Below are 19,233 nucleotides of genomic sequence, written 5' to 3'. Positions count from 1 at the left end.
CTCTTTATAAAGCCGGACTTCTAAGGGATCCTGCTGCCCCTCACAATCCTCATCCAATCCTAGTCCCTCTGAATAAGGCTAAGAATACGGCATAGAGTCCAAGGATTCAGTCGGTGCCAGCTCCAGCGTCGGGTGACGCCCAGACGGCTCCGTGTCGTCTGGCATTAAGATGGTGGTGGCTCCACCAATGGGTGCTGTGGCACATCGAGGGTCTTGACGTCAGAGAAGGTCGAGTGGGTATGACCGGCACCGGGCTGAGGAGGGATCCCTGAGAAGCCCCTGGAGCCGGTGCAGAATCCAGAGAAACTTGGCCTGCTGAGCGTGCGGGCGTGAAGGCACACCAGCAGGGTCAGGCCATCCAAATATGGCGCGCATGGTGTTAGAAAATTTCTTTAGCTGGGTGGGGGTCGCTCCCGTCCCCAAAAAACGAAGTAAATGCGGAGTCAACGCAGGACCCCACTCTGCGAAGCAGGGCCTCGAACACCAAGACTCTTCTGTCTTGTCGGGTGTTGGACAGGGCAAAGACGAAGCATGCTTCGACTTGTGTTTTTTATAAGGCTTCTTACCTGACCCTTTTGAAGATTTCGAATGAGAGGACAAAGACTTGGATCCCAAGGAACGGTGCTCGGACCTTCCTCTTGACTAAGACAGGGAGCGGGAACAAGAACTCAGAGGCGCCTGATGCCGGTCCGCAAGCAGGTTTAGGGACCGCTCCCTAAAAGCTTTCGGCGCCATGGCCCGGCAGACTAAGACGACTTCAGGTCATGGTCACACTCAAGGCACCAAAGGCACATGAGGTAGGGGTCTGTAAACGACATGGTGCGGTTTGAACCCAGAGGTCTTCTTGGAAATCATACACAACAATGAAAATGCAACAAAGTCAAGAAAAGTCTGTCAAAAAATTATAGGGGGAGCTCTCTTCAACGGATCTGTGCTGGCTGTCACGGAAAGAAAAGAATTGACGTCAGTACACCAAGGTGGTACCTATATCGACACCATGCACATCACAAGCAACGAACTTGACGCCTCCGACATCACACGGAGTTGACAGACGTCACCTACTGGCGCGCAGGGGTATTGGTAAGAAAAGTTTTCCGGATCCAACCTGTCACTGGGAAGTTCTAAGGTAAGGAATCTGCGGCTATATGTCTCTCTCAGTTAAATTGCTAAAGAAAGTATTACCTGCCAACATCAGGCAGTTGGGTAATTCAAACCTTGTCGGATCCAGCAGAAGCGTACATCTGTTTCAAAGAACAAAAGCGGTTTTCAAATCAATTTAATAGTCTCTTCTGGTTAGATTTGAAAACAAAAGCTGAAAGTGAAATATCTATTCAATAGTTCCACAGTTCCACTCCCTCTCTCAAATACTGCTTAGAAATGTGAGGTAATGTTATTCCTTTCGAAGTAATTTCATATAGATTTTTACAAGAGCCTCCATCAATAAAATTGGGCAGTAATTGACAAGTTTGTCAAGAGTATTCCTTAAGGATTTATCAAATGACACAGTCTCCAGGAGAGATTGGGGCATAAGTGTGGTGCACTATAAAATGTTAGCTGCCATGTAAGGCGAGAGGAGAAGATGCCAATATTTTGCAGTTGGTGCAACTGATTAAGGTGGTGCAAGATATCTGTAGTGTAGCCGGTATAGATGTTGGTGTTGGGCAGGATAGTGTATATAGTGAACTGTGTAGTAGATTTAGATGTTTAACTGTAGGGAATGTGTGTGGGGTCCAGAGTAGAAAAGGTTGTGCCTACTGGAAGTGGATTGCAAAAAACACAGTTGATGGACAGAATGCAGAACAATGTCTTACATTCACCCCAGTACAAAGATCTGGGCCTAAATCCATTGTTGTTTTGCACTCCCCACCACCCTAGGTCAGACAATGGCTATATGCAAATCAGCCTTGACCCTGTGCCTCATGGGAACAGTCCAGGCCGAACTACCAAGCCATGTCTTTCCTAGACCGGAATCAAGCATCCAAGGACCGGTTTCTGGCTATCAGCCTTCTTCAGCCTGGATAGCTTCACTCCACTGCTGTGGAGAGCCTGGGACTCACGTCTGAGCATACCCAGCCCACTCAGGGTGAAAATTGCAAAAAACACAGTTGATGGACAGAATGCAGAACAATGTCTTACATTCACCCCAGTACAAAGATCTGGGCCTAAATCCATCGTTGTTTTGCACTCCACACCACCCATATAGCCATTGTCTGACCTAGGGTGAATGTAAGACAAAAGCTCAAAGACAGTAATAATACAGTCATGGAAGTATTGATAGCAATCACAGAAAAACATAAAGGAGGAGGGAACAGAGGCTCACCTTATTTGAAAAGATGACAAAGTACTGCCTGTCCCACTGCCATATCCGCCTCATTGATGGCGTCCAAGCAGTAATGCTTGGTGAATGTGTGCCGGCTGGACCATGTGGCTGCACGGCAGATCTGATGAAGCGGCACACCAGCAAACAGGGCGGTGGATGAAGACATTGCCCTCGTAGAATGAGCCCTCACTGAAGACTGCAAAGGCTTGTCAGCTTGTTGATGGCAGAATTCAATGGCTGAAGAAATCCAACGGGCAATCGTTGGCTTGGTAACTGGATGCACCTTACGCATACGTCCGTAAGCAATGAACAGTTGGTCGGACCTGCGGAAGGGGGCAGTTCTGCTTATGTAAAATTTAAGGCATCGTTTGATGTCCAAGGAATCTAATCGCTGTTCAGCCGGAGACTTTGGCTCAGCAAAGAAAGTTTTCAAGAACACCGGCACATTTAGATGGAAGTCCGTAGGCACCTTTGGTAGGAAAGATGGGTTGGTGCGAAGCACCACGCCGTCAGGTTTGAATTGAAGAAATGGTGGTTTGATAGTAAAGGCGTGGAGGTCACTCACACGACGAGATGAGGTCAGAGCAAAAAGAAGAGCAAACTGCCATGTTGGAGGAGGGCGTCGAAGAGGCAGGAACTTCCGGAAAAGACCTTTGAAAAACTGACTGATAATTCTGGACGAGCAGAGGGAGGAGGAGCCATCTTGCCGGAAACGAGAGATTGCAGCTAGAAACCTCTCAAGGTAGCATGCGAGAGCCCAGATTGAGCTAGACTCAAAAAGAATGGAAGGAGCTGCTCCGGAGCAGAATGGATTGGATGGACATTTGCTGCGACGCACCAATGACAAAACCTCTTCGACTTGAGTTTGTAAGTTGTGATGGTAGATGGAGCTCTAGCATGAGCGAGGATTTCTCTGCAGTCTTGCGAGATTTTTAAATGCGCAAACTCAAGGTGCTCAGGTTCCATGCTGACAATTGTAGAGTGGATGGATCTGGATGGCAAATCTGGCCTCTGTCCATCGTAAGGAGGTCTGAACGAGGACGAAGAGGAATGGGCTTGCACTGGGACAGAAGGAGCAACTCCGAGAACTACGCCTGTCGGGCTATCGAGGGGCAATCAGGAGAATGTGGCAGGGCTGCCTCCGCATCTTCCACGATTTACAAAAAGGGGGTGGTGATGAACAGAGTGTCTGAGTTAAACAGACCACTCTTACCCAGTCCAAAGATCAGGGCTTGATCCATCACCGTTATTTATCTCACTGCCCCATCCCAGCTCAGAACCTGGCTATATGCAAATCAGTCTGTCCCTGGCCCAGTGCATCATGGGAACAGGGCAGACTAAACTACCAAGCCAATTCTTCACCAGAAAGGAGACAAGCTACCGGGGACCGGTTTCTGGCATTTCAGCCTTCTTCGGCCCGGCTTGCTTGAATCCTGATGGAGCAGTGAGAAAGGGACTCATGTCTGAGTATACCCTGCCACACCTATAGTGGCCAAAAACGATTTACAAAAAGGGGGTGGTGATGAACAGAGTGTCTGAGTTAAACAGACCACTCTTACCCAGTCCAAAGATCAGGGCTTGATCCATCACCGTTATTTATCTCACTGCCCCATCCCAGCTCAGAACCTGGCTATATGCAAATCAGTCTGTCCCTGGCCCAGTGCATCATGGGAACAGGGCAGACTAAACTACCAAGCCAATTCTTCACCATCTTCCACAGCACCCGTGGCACTAAAGGGATCGGCAGAAAGGCGTAAGCGAATAGATAGAACCAATCGATCAAAAGGGCATTCCCGCACGATCCGGGGTGGGGATGCCAACTTGTGTAGGACGGGCATTTCCAGTTCTCTGGTGCCACAAAGAGGTCTAGAGACGGACGACCCCATCGGTGAAACACGAGTTCCAGAGTCGGCTGATGTAGCTCCCACTTGTGTGTCGATGATGCGGACCTGCGGAGGGAATCCGCCAGAATGTTGGAAACGCCCGGCAGATGCACCGCCGTCAGGGTTATTTGATAACGGATAGCCCAATCCCAGATTGACTGAGCCAGTCGAGACAAGCGTTGAGACTTGGTCCCGCCCTGTATGTTCACGTAGTGCATACTGGTGGTATTGTCCGTCTGAATAAGCACTGACTCCCCTTGAACTACAGGAAGGAACGACTTGAGTGCCAGAAAGATTGCCATCAACTCTAGCCTGTTGATATGCCAAGAGCGTTGGGGCGGAGGCCATTTGCCTTTGATGGAGAGGCCTTGAAGGTGAGCACCCCAGCCGTCCAGAGAGATGTCCGTTGTGAGCGTGAGATCTGGCGCGTTGACGAGGAAGGACGTTACAGTCGCCAAGTTGGTCGGCTGCGCCCACCAGTACAGAGCTGTCCTCATGCGAGCGGTAACGGTCACCAGGTCCTTGAAAGAACCCGAGACCTGACGCCACTGTACATCCAGTGCCTCCTGAATAGGACGGGTCCGCAGCAATGTAGAATCAGTGCAATACAAGATGATGCCATTCCCAGAAAAGATTTTAATGTCCAGACAGAAACGGACTGTCTTGATCGAATGAGAGCCACTAAGCGGAGGATCTTCTGTTGACGTTCGTGAGAAACGAATGCCTTTGAAAGCACTGTGTTTAAGGTTGCCCCAAAGAAACTCCTGGTTTGAGCTGGTGCAAACTGACTTGTCGACGTTGATGGCCAAGCCGAGGGATTGAAACACATCTTGACAAAGACGAGTGTCTTGGCTCAGTTGATGGCGGGATTGAGATTTGAGGAGGCAATCGTCCAAGTATGGAAAAATTTGGATGCCTTGGAGGCGTAGGTAAGCCACCACTGGAGCCAATACCTTTGTGAACACACAAGGGGCGGATCGGAGGCCGAAAGGCAACACTTTGAACTGGAAATGCGTCTGTCCTACTCTGAAACGCAGGTACTTTCGATGCTGTTGGAAAATTGGGACATGAAAGTATGCGTCCTGAAGGTCGATGGTGGTCATAAAATCGCCGCTGGAAAGAAGCGCAGGATCTCCAGTAGTGTAAGCATGCGGATGGATTGGCTCTTTAGGTATCTGTTGAGAGCCCTCAAATCTAGAATTGGTCGCCAATCTCCTGTCTTCTTGAGTACGAGGAAAAAACAAGAGTAAAACCCCTCTCCTCTCTGAGACACTGGAACCACTTCGACTGCACTCTTTTGAAGAAGAAGACTGACTTGATGGTAAAGCTCCTTGAGATGGGGAGGAGGCGGGCCAAACGGTGGAGTATGAGGAGGAATCTTGATGAACTCCAAAATATGTCGTGTCATCACAATGTCCAAAACCCAGCGGTCTGAGGTGATGGAGGACCACTGAGAATAGAACAGAGAGATTCGACCTCCAACACTTGGGGGAAGACAAAAGTTATTGGCGTTTGGGAGTGGATCCCCGATATGAAGACTTTCCCCTATATGACTTTGTCGACTGTTGTCGGTTTGACTGCTGTTGGTTAGAAGAGTAACGTTGGTTACTCTGTTTGTAGGAGCGATATTGAGATTGTCCTCCTTGAAAAGTGGAAGAAGTGCCGCGTCCGCGTGCACCCCGAAATGACTGTTTCCGAAATTGCAAGGTGCCCAATGATCGAGCCGTATCGGTGTCCTTTTTAATGGACTCTAGAGCCTCATCTATGTGTGTCCCAAACAGCGATTCATCATCATATGGCATATCAAGGATCCTGGACTGGACTTCCTGCCGGAAAGAGGTGGACTTAAACAAACCTTGGCGTCGTAAGGCAGCCGCACTAGCAAGCTGACGGAAACCAGTGCCCGCAATATCGACTGCGCAGTCAATCATCTCTTCAGATGTTCTTTCTCCGTCCTGGAGGATTTGGGAAGCGTCAGGGATGAGGTTGACAAAGGTAGACATGTCCGACCACATCTGCCTGTCGTAGCGGCCTAAGATGGCTAAGGCATTAGCCGCCCTTACTGTTGTGGAAGCCATGGTGGAGAATTTGCGTCCAATAGCGTCTGGGCGCCGACCTTCTCTATCTGGAGGTGCTGTGACTCTATCTGGAGGTGCTGTGATCGGAGACGCTGGATTACGGGACCGACGCTGTGCCGCCTGAGTTACCACCGAATCAGGTTTTGGGTGGAAGACCAGGCATGCTGGTGAACCTGTTGGGGCCTTATACTTCTTCTCAAGGCGCAGCATTTGGGCAGGTAACGAATTTGGAGCCTGCATGAGCTTCACTCCCTCCTTCCAAATAAAATCGATGATCGAAACCGTGTGGACTTGCTTGAATGGCTGATGCTTGAAATCGTAGACGAAACAGTCCTCCTCTCTCTGTGTCCTGGGTAATTTGAAGCGCTGAGCCGCTCTATCCATCAGCTGATGAAAACTGGCAATATCTACTGGAGGGGAATCTCCAGGTTCTCCTCGCGGAGGGGAGGGGGTCTGTATTTGGTAGTCGTCCCACTCTGCTATGCGGGTTGCGGCATCATCATTGTCCGTATCATCGTGGACCTCTCTGTCTTCCCGTTCTGGAAGCACATCAACATCATCATGCTGTGGATACACAGTTGTGTGTATCTTGACCAATGTTTGAACCTGAGGTGAAGGCATCGGTGGCAAAGGTGGTGGAACAGAGGATGGAGCTGCCGCAGCCGCAGCAGCCGGTGGTCTAGGAGTACCTTGTGGCGTAGGTGGAAAACGCCGGTTGTAGACGTCCAGCATATGCTGGAGGTTTGAAATCAGAGACAAAGGCAATGTAGCCGTTGGAACTTGGATGAACTGTTCCTCAGCTTGAGACTCCTGGTCGACGCCGTCGTCGTCACTGCCATAATCTTGTCATTTGATGATCAGATCTGACGGACTGTGTGCCGCCCTGAAAGGGTCATCCACATCATTACCAGAGTCCGAATCGTGCTCAGAGCCAGTGGCAAACATAGGTGAAGGTGGCTGCGGATCTGGAGCAGACAACTGGTGGCATGGACTTTGACGGCGATGGTGTGAAGGTTCTGTGGCGACAGATGCAGAACCTGAAGATGGCAAAGGCACTAGGGCAAAAGAGGATGGTGCCACCGTCGACGGTGCCGTCGACGGTATCGTTGACGGTGCTGATATGGCCGTGGATGAAGATGACTTCAATGGATCCATCCTCGACGGAAGGACCGTCGACGGAGCCGTCGTCGACCGAAGCACCATCGACTGCAAAGCCGCTGATGGAGTCGTCGACGCAGAATACACCCCTGTCGACGGAGCACTCGTCGACGGAGCTTTGGTCGACTGACTTTTCATCGACAATGAAGACTTTTTGATGGCTTTCGTCGACGATACTGGTTTCTTCGTCGACGATGAGGTGATAGGAATCGTTGACAAGACAGTCTTAAAGGCCAATGAGACTCTCGTAGACGTGGGGGCCGTCGACGAGAGTAGTGGTCAGTGTCGTCGTCGACGATGTAGACACAGATGATCTCATCGTTGGGACACTCGTCGACGCTCTCGACGACGACGAAGCATGTTTTCGTGTGGAAACACGCTGTGAGGCAGCAGAAGACGCCTGAGAGCCAGGTCTCGTGGGCGTAGAAGTAGTAGGTGTCGGTGGGGACACCACAGAGACCAAAGGCAGGGCAAGTTTCTTTCTTTTCAGAAAAGGAGAGGGCACATCCTGCACACTACTATGCTTAAATGCACTAGTGGAAGGTCCAGACTGAAAACTCTCAGCATCAGACAGAGCTGAATCCTTGTCCTTAAGACGTTGGAGCCAAAGGAGGAGACGGCTTTCCCTGTCCTTAAGAGTTTTTGTAGAAAAGGTTCTACAAAACTTGCAGCTGCCAACTTCATGCTCAGGGTAGAGACAATAAATACATTTCTTGTGGGGGTCTTCTTTAAAAAGACGCAACTTCCCACAAGAAGAGCAAGGTCGGAATAAAGACTTCTTACTTGACATGATGAGAAGACTGGAAACTAGAAGAATTGAGGAAAAAACTGAGCAGAGCTCAGGGAGACTCCCTTCACACGACGTGCGGTAGAAAATCTGAGGGCTTGAGCTTCTGAGGAGAAGGTTCTAGAGGGTGCTGGCGCCTGATTGGCTGTAGTTTGGACTAACATAATGACAGTGATATGTTGCAAGTGTTTTCTCTCTCTATCATGCATTCCTATGTAGGAATTGTTTTAGAGGTTTTAGCTGTGTATTTACTTCTATTATTTCTTATGTTATGTTGTCACATACATATATTTTAGCATTTTTATTGCTATTTTTATGTACCGTGGGACTCCCACTTCGACGAAGGGGAATATTCAAGAATGTGAATCTATGAAAGACACCCCTAATACTGCAGAATAAGGATGTGTGTTGTGTAGGAGAGATGAATATAGTGGTGGTAAAGAATATTGATGATGTAGGAGACATACATTATGGAGTATGGTTTTGCTGGAGTATATAGCGTTAAGCCAATATGTGATTTTGAAGGCAGACTCCCAAGCTGTGCCCTTTCATAAACTACATGTTCTAAATATAAATGGAAAAAAAGTTCAATTATGTTCACTCCAGAAAACACTGTGACAAGATGCAAAGCAATGGCTGAGGTATAGCAACATGTAAAAGTGAAGCATACAGTAACCTCCTGTCACATGTCACCCTCCTTTATTACCAAGTACAAATGGTTGACCCAATTTATCTGCTAAGGCAAACATAACAAGTCCCTAGGAAAAAGTTGATTTTTACACATAAATAAAAAAGAGTCAATGAGTTGTAATACTAAAAGTCCTGGTTTCTTAAAAGAGAATGCCCAGAGGACACCTCACTTTTATGTTCTTCTAGATGCTAATCTCTTGGTTGTAGAATATAATAAACTTATTGAGAATAGGTTAAGAATAAAAATCTAAAATGTTAATCCAAAATTTCACCGCAACCTAAACTCTAGAGGTTTTTAACAATAAATAGCTCATCAAAATGGCAGACATTCAAATACGGAGAAGTGAAAAACACAAGTGTTTGGAGAGCGCCAAGCCAAGCACTAGGTAGGATACCATGTATCACACTAATCTAAAGATAAATATTGTGCTGGCTAGCCCTGGTACTTGGCAGCCTTACCCAAGGATACTTGTCCAGCTGAGATCACCGGTTATGATCTGGCTCGACAATATACTGGAAAATGCATGACTTCTCCTACAGCGTCTTGACTGATACCCCAAGAAACAGAGGCCATTCTTAACACACACCTACAAAGGAAGCAATTTTTACCAGCGAAGCAACACAGCACAACGGCAATAAATAGACGTCATGAAAGTGCTTTTCAGTGGAACAATATGCATTTGCACTAGAGTGGAGGATTCACTCATGAGGTCATCAAAGTTAAATCTGATGTCTTGGGGGGGTCACACATTTTCTGGTGCTCGTCTGCATCGGTAGGTCAACCCAACTGTAGGTGTTACACTTAAGCAAACACCTAAGACCAGTCTGCTTCTATATAAGCCTCTTGCACTCCAATAAATTGATTACTCTGGACCTTTTATAAGTGCTCTTAGAGAACCACAAGTTCCAAAATTTCAATGAGCTGGCAAAAAAACCCAAATCCATTTGCACTAATGCCTGTTTGTTTTTCTGAGTGGAGGAAAGGGAAGAAATTGGAGATTCAGAGCTCTCACAACAAAACAGGAAAGAAGCTTCTTATCCAGAAAGAGAAGTACATTTGGATTCTGAATCTATAACCTACACACCCCTTCCCCCAACTGATGTTTCTCCAAACATCATATGGCAAAGAGTACAAATTACTTTAGTGTCAGTTCAGAGGGAGAAAAACACCAGGTAAAGAGACCACATAAGCACCACTTACTCTATAACTGATTGTTTGTACACATCACCATCCTCATGCTTCTTTCTGATTTTTATGTCCAATTTGACCAACTTCTCCTTTTTCAGATTCAGATTCCTCTTGGTCATTGCCTCCTCGTTTGCCAGGTTCTTTAATTCCATGTTGCCGGCTGTAACTTGTTCATCTGCGTTTGTGATCTAGGAAACGGTGAGAGACAGGTGAGTGAAAACGAAAAAGAAATGAAATCACTGCACTATGCAAGAGTTCAAATTAGTAAATGCAGCTAGTATATGTGTTAAAGCAAGGAGGGCTGTGTATGGAGCACACAAGTAAAGTGTTAAAACTAAATATGGTGCAAAGGAAACTTTGGAATCTTTGGCATAAATTCACCAAGTGAAAATCTGAAGTGGACCTTGGGTCCAGGTGGCTTGCACGGATTACATCCACCAAAGGTCTCAATAAACGTAAGTGCCTAAACAAGGACAGTGACAACTTTAAATAAATGGTCAGGAAGCAACAGACAAGAAGAGAAACAGAAGGGTACAAGCCTGTGTCTACGGTCAGACCAGCTTCCTCAAGCATAGCTATTCATGTCACAGTGTCATGAATCTCCCATTAACAGTGCCCAGAAAATATGGGAGCGCGGTGGTTGGACTGAAATAGAGTAAAGTCTTCAGGAGCAAGCAACAAATAATGAAGGAAACCAACGTCTGTTAAAACTTTCGCCTTCTTTCCCATGTTCACTTCAAGGACTTGAAATTTTTTGAGAAAGGACTGGATCTCGGTTTGCCACATAGACCCAACAGCAATTCGTTCTCGATAATGCTCCCACTTTTCGTTCGTCTCTTGCTGTTGCAAAATAAAACAAAAATGACAAAAAAAATTTAAAACTTCCTGATGCATACAATAGAAATAAAAACTCATGCATGGCTTATCTTATTAGTAGGAAATCATGGAGTGGTTTAAAACTTACTGAACTTGTGTAGCTACGTTATTAAGAAACAGAAAATGTAATAAAGATCTCCTAACCTTGACAAAACCCCCTTCAAATTCCCAATGGGTTTGGTAACCTCTGTTGCTTCTTACTTTTAATGACTATTCAAATGATGTAATGCTCAATGCACATTCTGGGTTTGATCCTCTCATCCTCATGTTCTCACTGGCAGACAAACTACAGAGACTTGACACAAAAGCTATACTGATACAAGTTCATTAAGGAGTTCGGAGGTGTTGTGTATAAACCATCTGATACTTTCCAATCAAACACATTACATCCAGCAGTAACTAGATGACATCGTGCCAGACACAATCCCGCTTAATCATAATAATTATCCTTTGCTTCACATTCTCTTGGGAGCTGCTAGTCATGGAGACCATCATGTCACATTGGAAGAAGGTCCAGCATATTTGAAAAAATAAATAACAATGTTTGGAAACAAAGACCAAATAAACAGCTACATACCACTAAGAGACAGATTAGACTATTTCATGCAAATATTTCTAAAGGTAGTTGCGACTGTTTGACAATGGATAATGCTCAATCATTAAAAAAATAAATGGACAAGTAAGAATCATTTAGTTTGAAAATCATTTAATTGCATTCTTTTTTTCATGTGACCTTCAACTACAAACCATGCCCTGTTCTTCTAATCCACAGCAAATATAAACCTATTTGAACCTTAATTTCTCAGACTGCGTCATTTAACATTACTGTCAATAACACTATCCCCGTACGCCATGTGTCATCAGGAAAGTGCTTTTTCACTTGGAGTACAAATGAACTTCAACCAAATGATTTGAACTGGTGACCAATTACCAAAATTCGCTATTTCTTGCCATCATAGCAGGCTTCTTGGAAAACTAGTTGATGTTAAAAAGGATTGCCCATAGAAGATCATTATCGGGTGAATGCCTTATCAAACAGACCAATATGCAAGTGTGTGGGCTGGTGTTTTTAATCAAGTCACAGACCACAGATCCATAACAAAAAGGGCCACACCTTGGCTCTTCAAGCTAGCACATCTGGCAGTGCCAAACTGGCAAACTGCCCAAAAGGCCAGTGCAACACTGCACTATGCACATGATCTTCCCTGAGGTGTGGTGAAGCGCACTATTTGCAGACAGGAAGGCAAATCAGGTTCGCAGTATAGGCAACAAGAATCAATGCCCAACTAGTTTTATTTTTTCGAGTTAAAAATGTTTCAGACAATTTTAATTTGAACCAAATGAAGATCGTATATGAACTAGGGCTAAAACTGCAAGAATGTAATAATATACAAATTTAAGAACCTGAAACAGAACCCGTGACAGAAGGACTGGCTGCAGCCTATGAAACAGAGAAGTCAGAGGCATATCACACTATCACACCTGAACCTTGTGACTAGTCTGGAATACACAACAACCTATCCTAAACCACTCCCCTACCAGCACTCCCTTAAACAGATTAAATACCGCCAAAAACTGCTTAAATTTCAAATAAAATGACAATAAAAATATTTTAATCTTACCCTTTCCAATTTGAGTTTCTTCACAGTTGCCTTCATGCTTTCAGTTTTGTTCTTTCGCTCCTCGGGGGACTCCACTATTTGAGCCCTCATCCGTTCATGTTCTTCCCTCATGTTTGCCATGGCCAATTTCAGCTCACTCTGGAACAAAACAGATTTTGCACCAAATTAAGCACTGTACACCAGACAGGTGACATGGCTAGGAGGAAATGCAATTTAACCCCTTCGATGCTGATGACGAGCTCAGCTCGTCATCAGCTACGGCGCTCGTATGATGATAACGAGCTGAGCTCGTCATGTAACGCAGCTTTTTGAAAATAGCCGCACACAGCGGCAAAAGCCGCCGCAGCGATGCGGTTAATCGATACTGGACTGCGTAATAGCTGGGCCAACAGTTCTCAAAAATGTGGTTCTTTTGACCTTTGCTTTTGCTAATCACTAAACACTTCAGTGGATAAGCCCTAAAATAGTGTGCGCCTTCACAGTTCTTCAATTTAAGAGCGCTATAAATATATATGACTTGGAAGGGTGAACTCAAATAGTTAACTGTTCAAGTCATCTTGCCGACTTATACAAAAGCTTAATATCGCTTAAAGAACTGAGCGCTGAAGCAGTAGAAACCTAGGAGGCTCCGAGAAAGAGCAAGAGGTGACAAGATGGAAGGAATGAGTGGATTTACTAAGCAGTCAAGAAAATACCTATTTATTTAAAAAAGTTAAAATATCAAATGTGGCCTTTTTTCATCCATCTATAATATGCTGCAGGTGGAAACATGGAAGGTTAATCAGTCTCCATTGTAGTTCCTTACATCAGTACAAGAGTCCCTCTTATACTGCTACAGTCTATAATCAATTGGCTAAACATTGGAACACCACCTCAAACATCCTCAGTCACACCAAGTCTGGTCAAATAAATAGCTGGCCTCACACTAATGCATCATCTACAATTTTATGTTGTCAAATGAAATCCACCACTAGGGATTATCTGGGGACCTACATCTTTAAGTAAACAGTACTGAAATAATCTCTATCATGTGGTGCAAACTGTCTCTGAATATAATTTATTTACTAGACAGATGCCTGAAGTTTCTGTCAACAAGAATATCCTTTCAATGATCTCTACTGATAATGAGGGTATCCTCGTAAGGGGTTCTACTTCTGATGAGCGAATTGCTCCACTGGGCACTACTGATGATGAGCACATTTTTCCAGTGCATTCCATTGGTCTACACAAAGGACAGACCTTTAGAGTCAGATGCGTTTGAAGAGTGCAGTCAAATTCAAAATCTATAGGCAACCCTTAACCTTTCTCTAACATACGTCCAGGGCCTCTAAATATGCAGGTTGATGCCCATTTTAACTTTTTCACATGGTAATGTATATACACCTGTAAAAAGAAAATGAACCAAAGAAGACAGCACCACAACACAGGTTAGGCAAATAGCCAACATTGCACTTGTGCATCAACAGATTTGTTATCACACCCACTATCTGGGTTTATCAGAGCATCCACAGCAGTTCCATGAACATGCACTAACAGACTGCGCCTGATCAAAACGAGGACGCCAAAAGTATCTTCCAATGAGAAGACTTTTCCACTGATAGGACTGACAATGGGAGGAAACCAGGAAACAGGAGAAGGGACGCTCACAAAGAATAAGTGATGCACTACCATACAGGGTTGGGGTCGAGGGCAAGGACAACCCACCCCTAACCTTCTTCCCCCTCCACCAAACCCCAGCTCATTTATAGCACAACTTGTGGGTGCATCACTATTCAGGTTGGTGACAAAGGGACCTACCCCAAAGTATTATCATAAAAGCTGCAGTGCTGGATGTAGATGTTCACGAAGCAGGAAAATTATGCATGGTCTGTACCACTGAGGTCTGTGAAAAGGTGTAGTTGTTGGTTTTTTATTATACTCCACTGTCAATTTACCCACTTAAGGTTGCAGCTCAACCCACTGAATTGGCCAAAAGGCCACATAGTTGCCACTATACCAAACTGTAAGAAAATGCCTCCTTTTGCATGATCACCCCCAGGTTTTTGGACTGATGGTGCTAGTTTTATGACTCTGAAGGAGCACTGAGACCTGCTAAACAGATCTCAGTGCCAGTACTCTAACCCTTAAAAGGTATATTATGTTTGATTAGTTCACCCACAATTGTAATAATTTAACTTACTTATAAGTCCCTAGTATATGGTACCAGAGGTCCCCAGGGCCTGTAAGGTAAAGTGTCTCTCGTGGACTGCACTACTTATTGTGCCTCCACGAGTATGACAAAGCAAAATGAGACTCCCAACCAGTCATTGCTGGCTGGAAGAGAAGTTTGACTGCTACGTAGTCCCATTGGTGAGTATAGAGTTGCATGCTGACAATGCTCTGAATGGGACGACTAAATATGATACTTCAAAGTATCAAAAGAATCAATCATTGTAGTAGACAAGATTTGATGGTCAAGTCGAATTTAATGTCACTTTTTCAAAAACGGCAACTTTAGCAAGTAGCTACTTTGTCTAAAGTATTCCAGTAACTGTGTACAGTTGCTCACCACAAGACAGTGTTCGGCCCTCCTGGGGCGAGGTGTGAATGACTCGGGAAGGAACTCAAAGGGCCTGCTGTTGAGAGATATCTGACTTCTACCTGGGAGGAAGGCAAAATAGGGCTGAGCACAAAAGTCGAGCTTAAAAGGGGTAGCTGCCTCTGAAGAGCAAATGGGGGATACACACAAGAGGGGCTGCTCTTTTCTTCTTGCAGGCAGATTGGTGCAGGAAGTCAGCGTCCGCCGCCCGGCAGCGCTCGCAGTGAGCCTCCGGTCGCAGCCCATATCGGTGGAGCCGCGCTGGGGTGTAATACACCCTTTGGAGGAATTTAAAATGTATGAGCCGATGTTTCCCATTTAGGGAGATACGTTTCGTGTTGTCACAGCAGTAGCGCCACGTCGCGTCATCCAGCGTGGTTCCTAAATCCCTCTGCCACTCCAGGTGAGCTTTCATGAGTTGGTGCTCCCCATGCGATCTAGCTATGCTGTAGAGGTTTGTCAACAGCTTCTTGGGGTCTTTGTGTGTGATTATGTACGATAGTTCTGGGACTTCCGGAGGCTCCGCCATGTCCGGACCCAGAAGTTCAGAGAGGGCGCTTCGAGTTCTATGGAAGTGGAATCTTTGGAGTAGCGGTGGCTCAACTCCATCCCCCCGAGCTTGGTCCCAGGTTTTGGCAGTGCCGTCTAGAAACAGGTCGCCCGCCTTGCTCAGCCCTAATTTTGTTAGACCCCGTGTGACCGCTTTGTCCATCATGGGCGGGAGCTAACGCATCCACTCTATCGGCATCTCCGGAGAATAAATCACTGCCCCTCCCTGGCGAAACAGGAGTGAGTGCCAAGCGTGATTGGCAGAGGAGATGGAATCCAGAATTCCCGTCCGACGGTCCTGCGGTTGGCAGACCGTCGCCAGGAGCGGTATTGGATGGGCGAATAATTGTTCCATCCTGACATGTGGGATTTGCTTGTCGCCATGTACCCAAGTGTGTAGGTGCGACGCCTGGGCCACCCTGCAGTACAACTCGAGGTCCGGCGCCGCCAATCCCCCCAGATTGTACGGGAGGGTGAGCGTTGTCCACTTGACTCTCGGCTGCTTCCCCGCCCATGCCAGTTTTATCATCAAGCTGGTCAAGCGGTGAAAGAAGGCCTTAGAGAGCACAATTGGCAATGCGCTAAAAAGGAACAGAAATCTCGGTAGTACTATCATCTTCATTATGGCTATGCGGCCAAGCAGTGTGAGGGGCAGCTTGCACCATATCTCTATATCGTCCTACAGCTTACTGACCGCCTTCCCATAGTTCTGTCTGAGCAGCTGGTCACGATCCGTGTGTATCTGGATCCCCAAGTATCTAATTGGGTCTTCCGTCCACTGGACAGGGTACTCTGTCTCCACTCGTGTGGTCACCGGAGTGAGTGGCAGCACTACCGATTTCGCCCAGTTAACCTTGAGTCCCGATAGTGCACCAAACCGAACCACCTCTCTCAGGAGGGGGGGGGGGGGGGTGGGGGGGGGGGGCGTAGTAGCGGGGTCATGGGCATACAGCAACGTATCGTCCCCATACATAGATACAACAATTTTGTACGTGGGGAACCGAACCCATTCGTGGCTATGGTGCTCTCTGAGTACACATGCGAGAGGCTCTGCGGCGAGTGCGTACAGTAAAGGGGATAAAGGGCATCCCGGACGGGTGCCCCGTCCTATGAAAAGGGGGCGGGAGATCGCATTACCCACGCGGACCCTAGCCGAGGGGCCATCGTATAGCGTGCCTATCATTTGGATGAAGGGTTCGCCAAGTCCCATACGGCGTAACACCTGAAGAAGGAATGGCCATTCGACGGAGTCGAATGCCTTCTCCATGTCTAAGAAGAGCGCTACCGCTGGTGTATCCTGCTTTACATGTTGTATGGTACCCAGCACCTTTCTTATGTTGTAAGTCAGGTTTCTGGATGGGATAAATCCTGCCTGCTCTGGGGCAACTACATCAGGAGCCAGCAGCGCAAGTCTATTCTCTAGCACCTTGGCGTAGAGCTTGGCGTCGACGTTTAGCAGCGATATTGGGCGGTACGAGCTGCAGTCGTGTGGCTTACCCGGCTTCAGAATGGTAACTATCATCGCCTCTCTCATGGAGCTAGGCATGGTGACTTGCACACTTATGTCCTCCAGGAGGGTATGGATGTGCGGCAACAGTTGTTCCTGAAACGCTTTATAGAATTCGACTGACAGTCCGTCGATGCCTGGCGCACTGCCTGATCTCATGGACGCCAGTGCGTCTCTGATTTCGTCAATCTGTATAGGGCACATCAGAAACTCCCTATCGGAGTTTGGGAGGAATGAAAGTTGTATATGGTCTAGATAGTCCAGAATGTCGGCCGACATGTCGCCGCTCTTGGAAGAATATAGCTCCGAGTAATAGTCTCTGAAGGTCGCTGCGATTTCCGCCTCATCTGTCACCCTATGTCCGTCCGAGTTTTGTAAGTCGGAGATTAGCGGCTTTCTCCTTTGGCCTTTAATAACATTGGCCAAGACTGAGCCCGGTCTCTCTCCCTCGCCATAGGTGCACCTAAGTATTGTACCTCTCTGTCCGCGGCTTCGTGGTATTCCACCAGAAGGCGCTTAATGTCATCCTCTGTGGCGTCATCAGGGCTAGATCGACTTTGTGCCTCAAACGCCTGCAATCGTAGCTCAAGATCTGCTAAGGTGGCCCTGGTAGACTTTAGGGCACTGGAGTGCTTGGACATCGCTATGCCTCTAATATCAACTTTGAACGCTTCCCAAATTGTTTGGAAGTCCTCCACCGACCCCACATTTTTCTCGAAAAATACATCAATCGCTTCCGCCAACTCACCGCGGAAGAGCGTGTCTAACAGGGAGTACGGCGGGAAGCGCCATGTGAACGGTGCGTATCCCTTCACTGGGGTATCTAAAGTTAACAGAATGGGGGAGTGGTCTGTAAGAGTGCGCGGGAGCACCTTGCAATGCCTAATAGCTCGGTTGATTCCCGCTGTGACAAACCAATAGTCTATTCTTGTATGTATGTCGTGGAATGCGGAGTAGTGTGTAAAACCACCCCTCCCCTAATTTCTGTACCTCCACCCATCAGTCATATCTAGCATCACCAACTTTGCCGTGAGCGACTGTGCAGCTGCAGAGGGCCGACGGGGGGGTCCCGATGATCTGTCTATGTCTGGGTTTAGTGTCAGAGTAAAGTCCCCACCCCACAGTATATGTGGATTGTCGTGTCTGGCTATCTCACTGGCTAGGGAATCGTAATTGGGTCCATATGTGTTAACCACCAGCATGTCCCTCCCCCGCCCCTTACAGGACGCTATGATGTACCGTCCCTCCGTGTCAACACCCACTGTCTGTATCAGGATGCCCGATTTTGGCTTTACCCAGGTGAGGACCCCCCGAGTGTGTGAGGTGAACCCAGCCGCCGCTATATGCCCCGCCAAACCCCTAGTGTGCAGCATAGTGCTCGTCAGTGGGAGGTGCGTTTCTTGCAAGAGCGCAGTATCGATATTGTAGCGCCTGAGATAACATAACACCGTCCTGAGTTTCCTGTGATCATTGAGCCCCCTTACATTCCACGTGAGGACGTGTATCGATGTGGGCCGCCCATTAGCCCGCTCACCACCTACTTCAGCCATAAGGACGCTGCACAGTTTGTAATGTCGTAACCGGATATGTAGGACAGGCTATATTGCAGACAATCAAGCATTCGAAGCAAGCACTTTGTGTTCTGTGAGGCAAGACACAATGGAACAAAACAGAACAACCATAGCTTCTCAGCTCCCCCCACCCACAGCAGACCATCCCCAACTTGGCCCAGACTGCATGTACCCCCACACCCAAACTTCCCGAACTTCCCCCATAGGTCCCAATTGGAACCCGTTGTGCTAATAGCACTAGGGCAGAGGTCACCAAAATTAAAACAGGTAACATTTGTACTCAAACAGTGTCCACTATTCGGCTCCCCGCCTCATCACCCCTTTCTTGTCATTCAACGGCTTAACATGTCCAGAGGCCTGTATATGGAAAACATCAGTCTCTGCCGGGGCTTGGACCATCAACCCCCTAACATCCAGCAACCCCA

At 47.1% G+C, this 19,233-nt stretch overlaps 1 protein-coding gene across 2 annotated transcripts in view; it reads right to left on the bottom strand.

Annotated features, from left to right (window-relative positions):
* The window catches only part of NUF2 (NUF2 component of NDC80 kinetochore complex), a 450,677-nt gene that overhangs the window by 97,572 nt on the left and 333,872 nt on the right, over positions 1 to 19,233 (bottom strand). For both annotated transcript variants that reach the window (XM_086957278.1, XM_086957269.1), the window contains exons 10-12: positions 12,604 to 12,741; positions 10,805 to 10,945; positions 10,118 to 10,293 (exon numbers count right to left, since the gene is read on the bottom strand). In XM_086957278.1, the coding sequence (XP_086813404.1) occupies positions 10,118 to 10,293; positions 10,805 to 10,945; positions 12,604 to 12,741 (455 nt within the window). The remainder of the gene's footprint in view (positions 1 to 10,117; positions 10,294 to 10,804; positions 10,946 to 12,603; positions 12,742 to 19,233) is intronic.

Source organism: Lissotriton vulgaris, chromosome 1_1 (genome assembly GCF_964263255.1).
Source record: "Lissotriton vulgaris chromosome 1_1, aLisVul1.2, whole genome shotgun sequence".
NCBI lineage: Eukaryota > Metazoa > Chordata > Amphibia > Caudata > Salamandridae > Lissotriton > Lissotriton vulgaris.
This window is presented reverse-complemented; position numbering and strand designations above follow the sequence as displayed.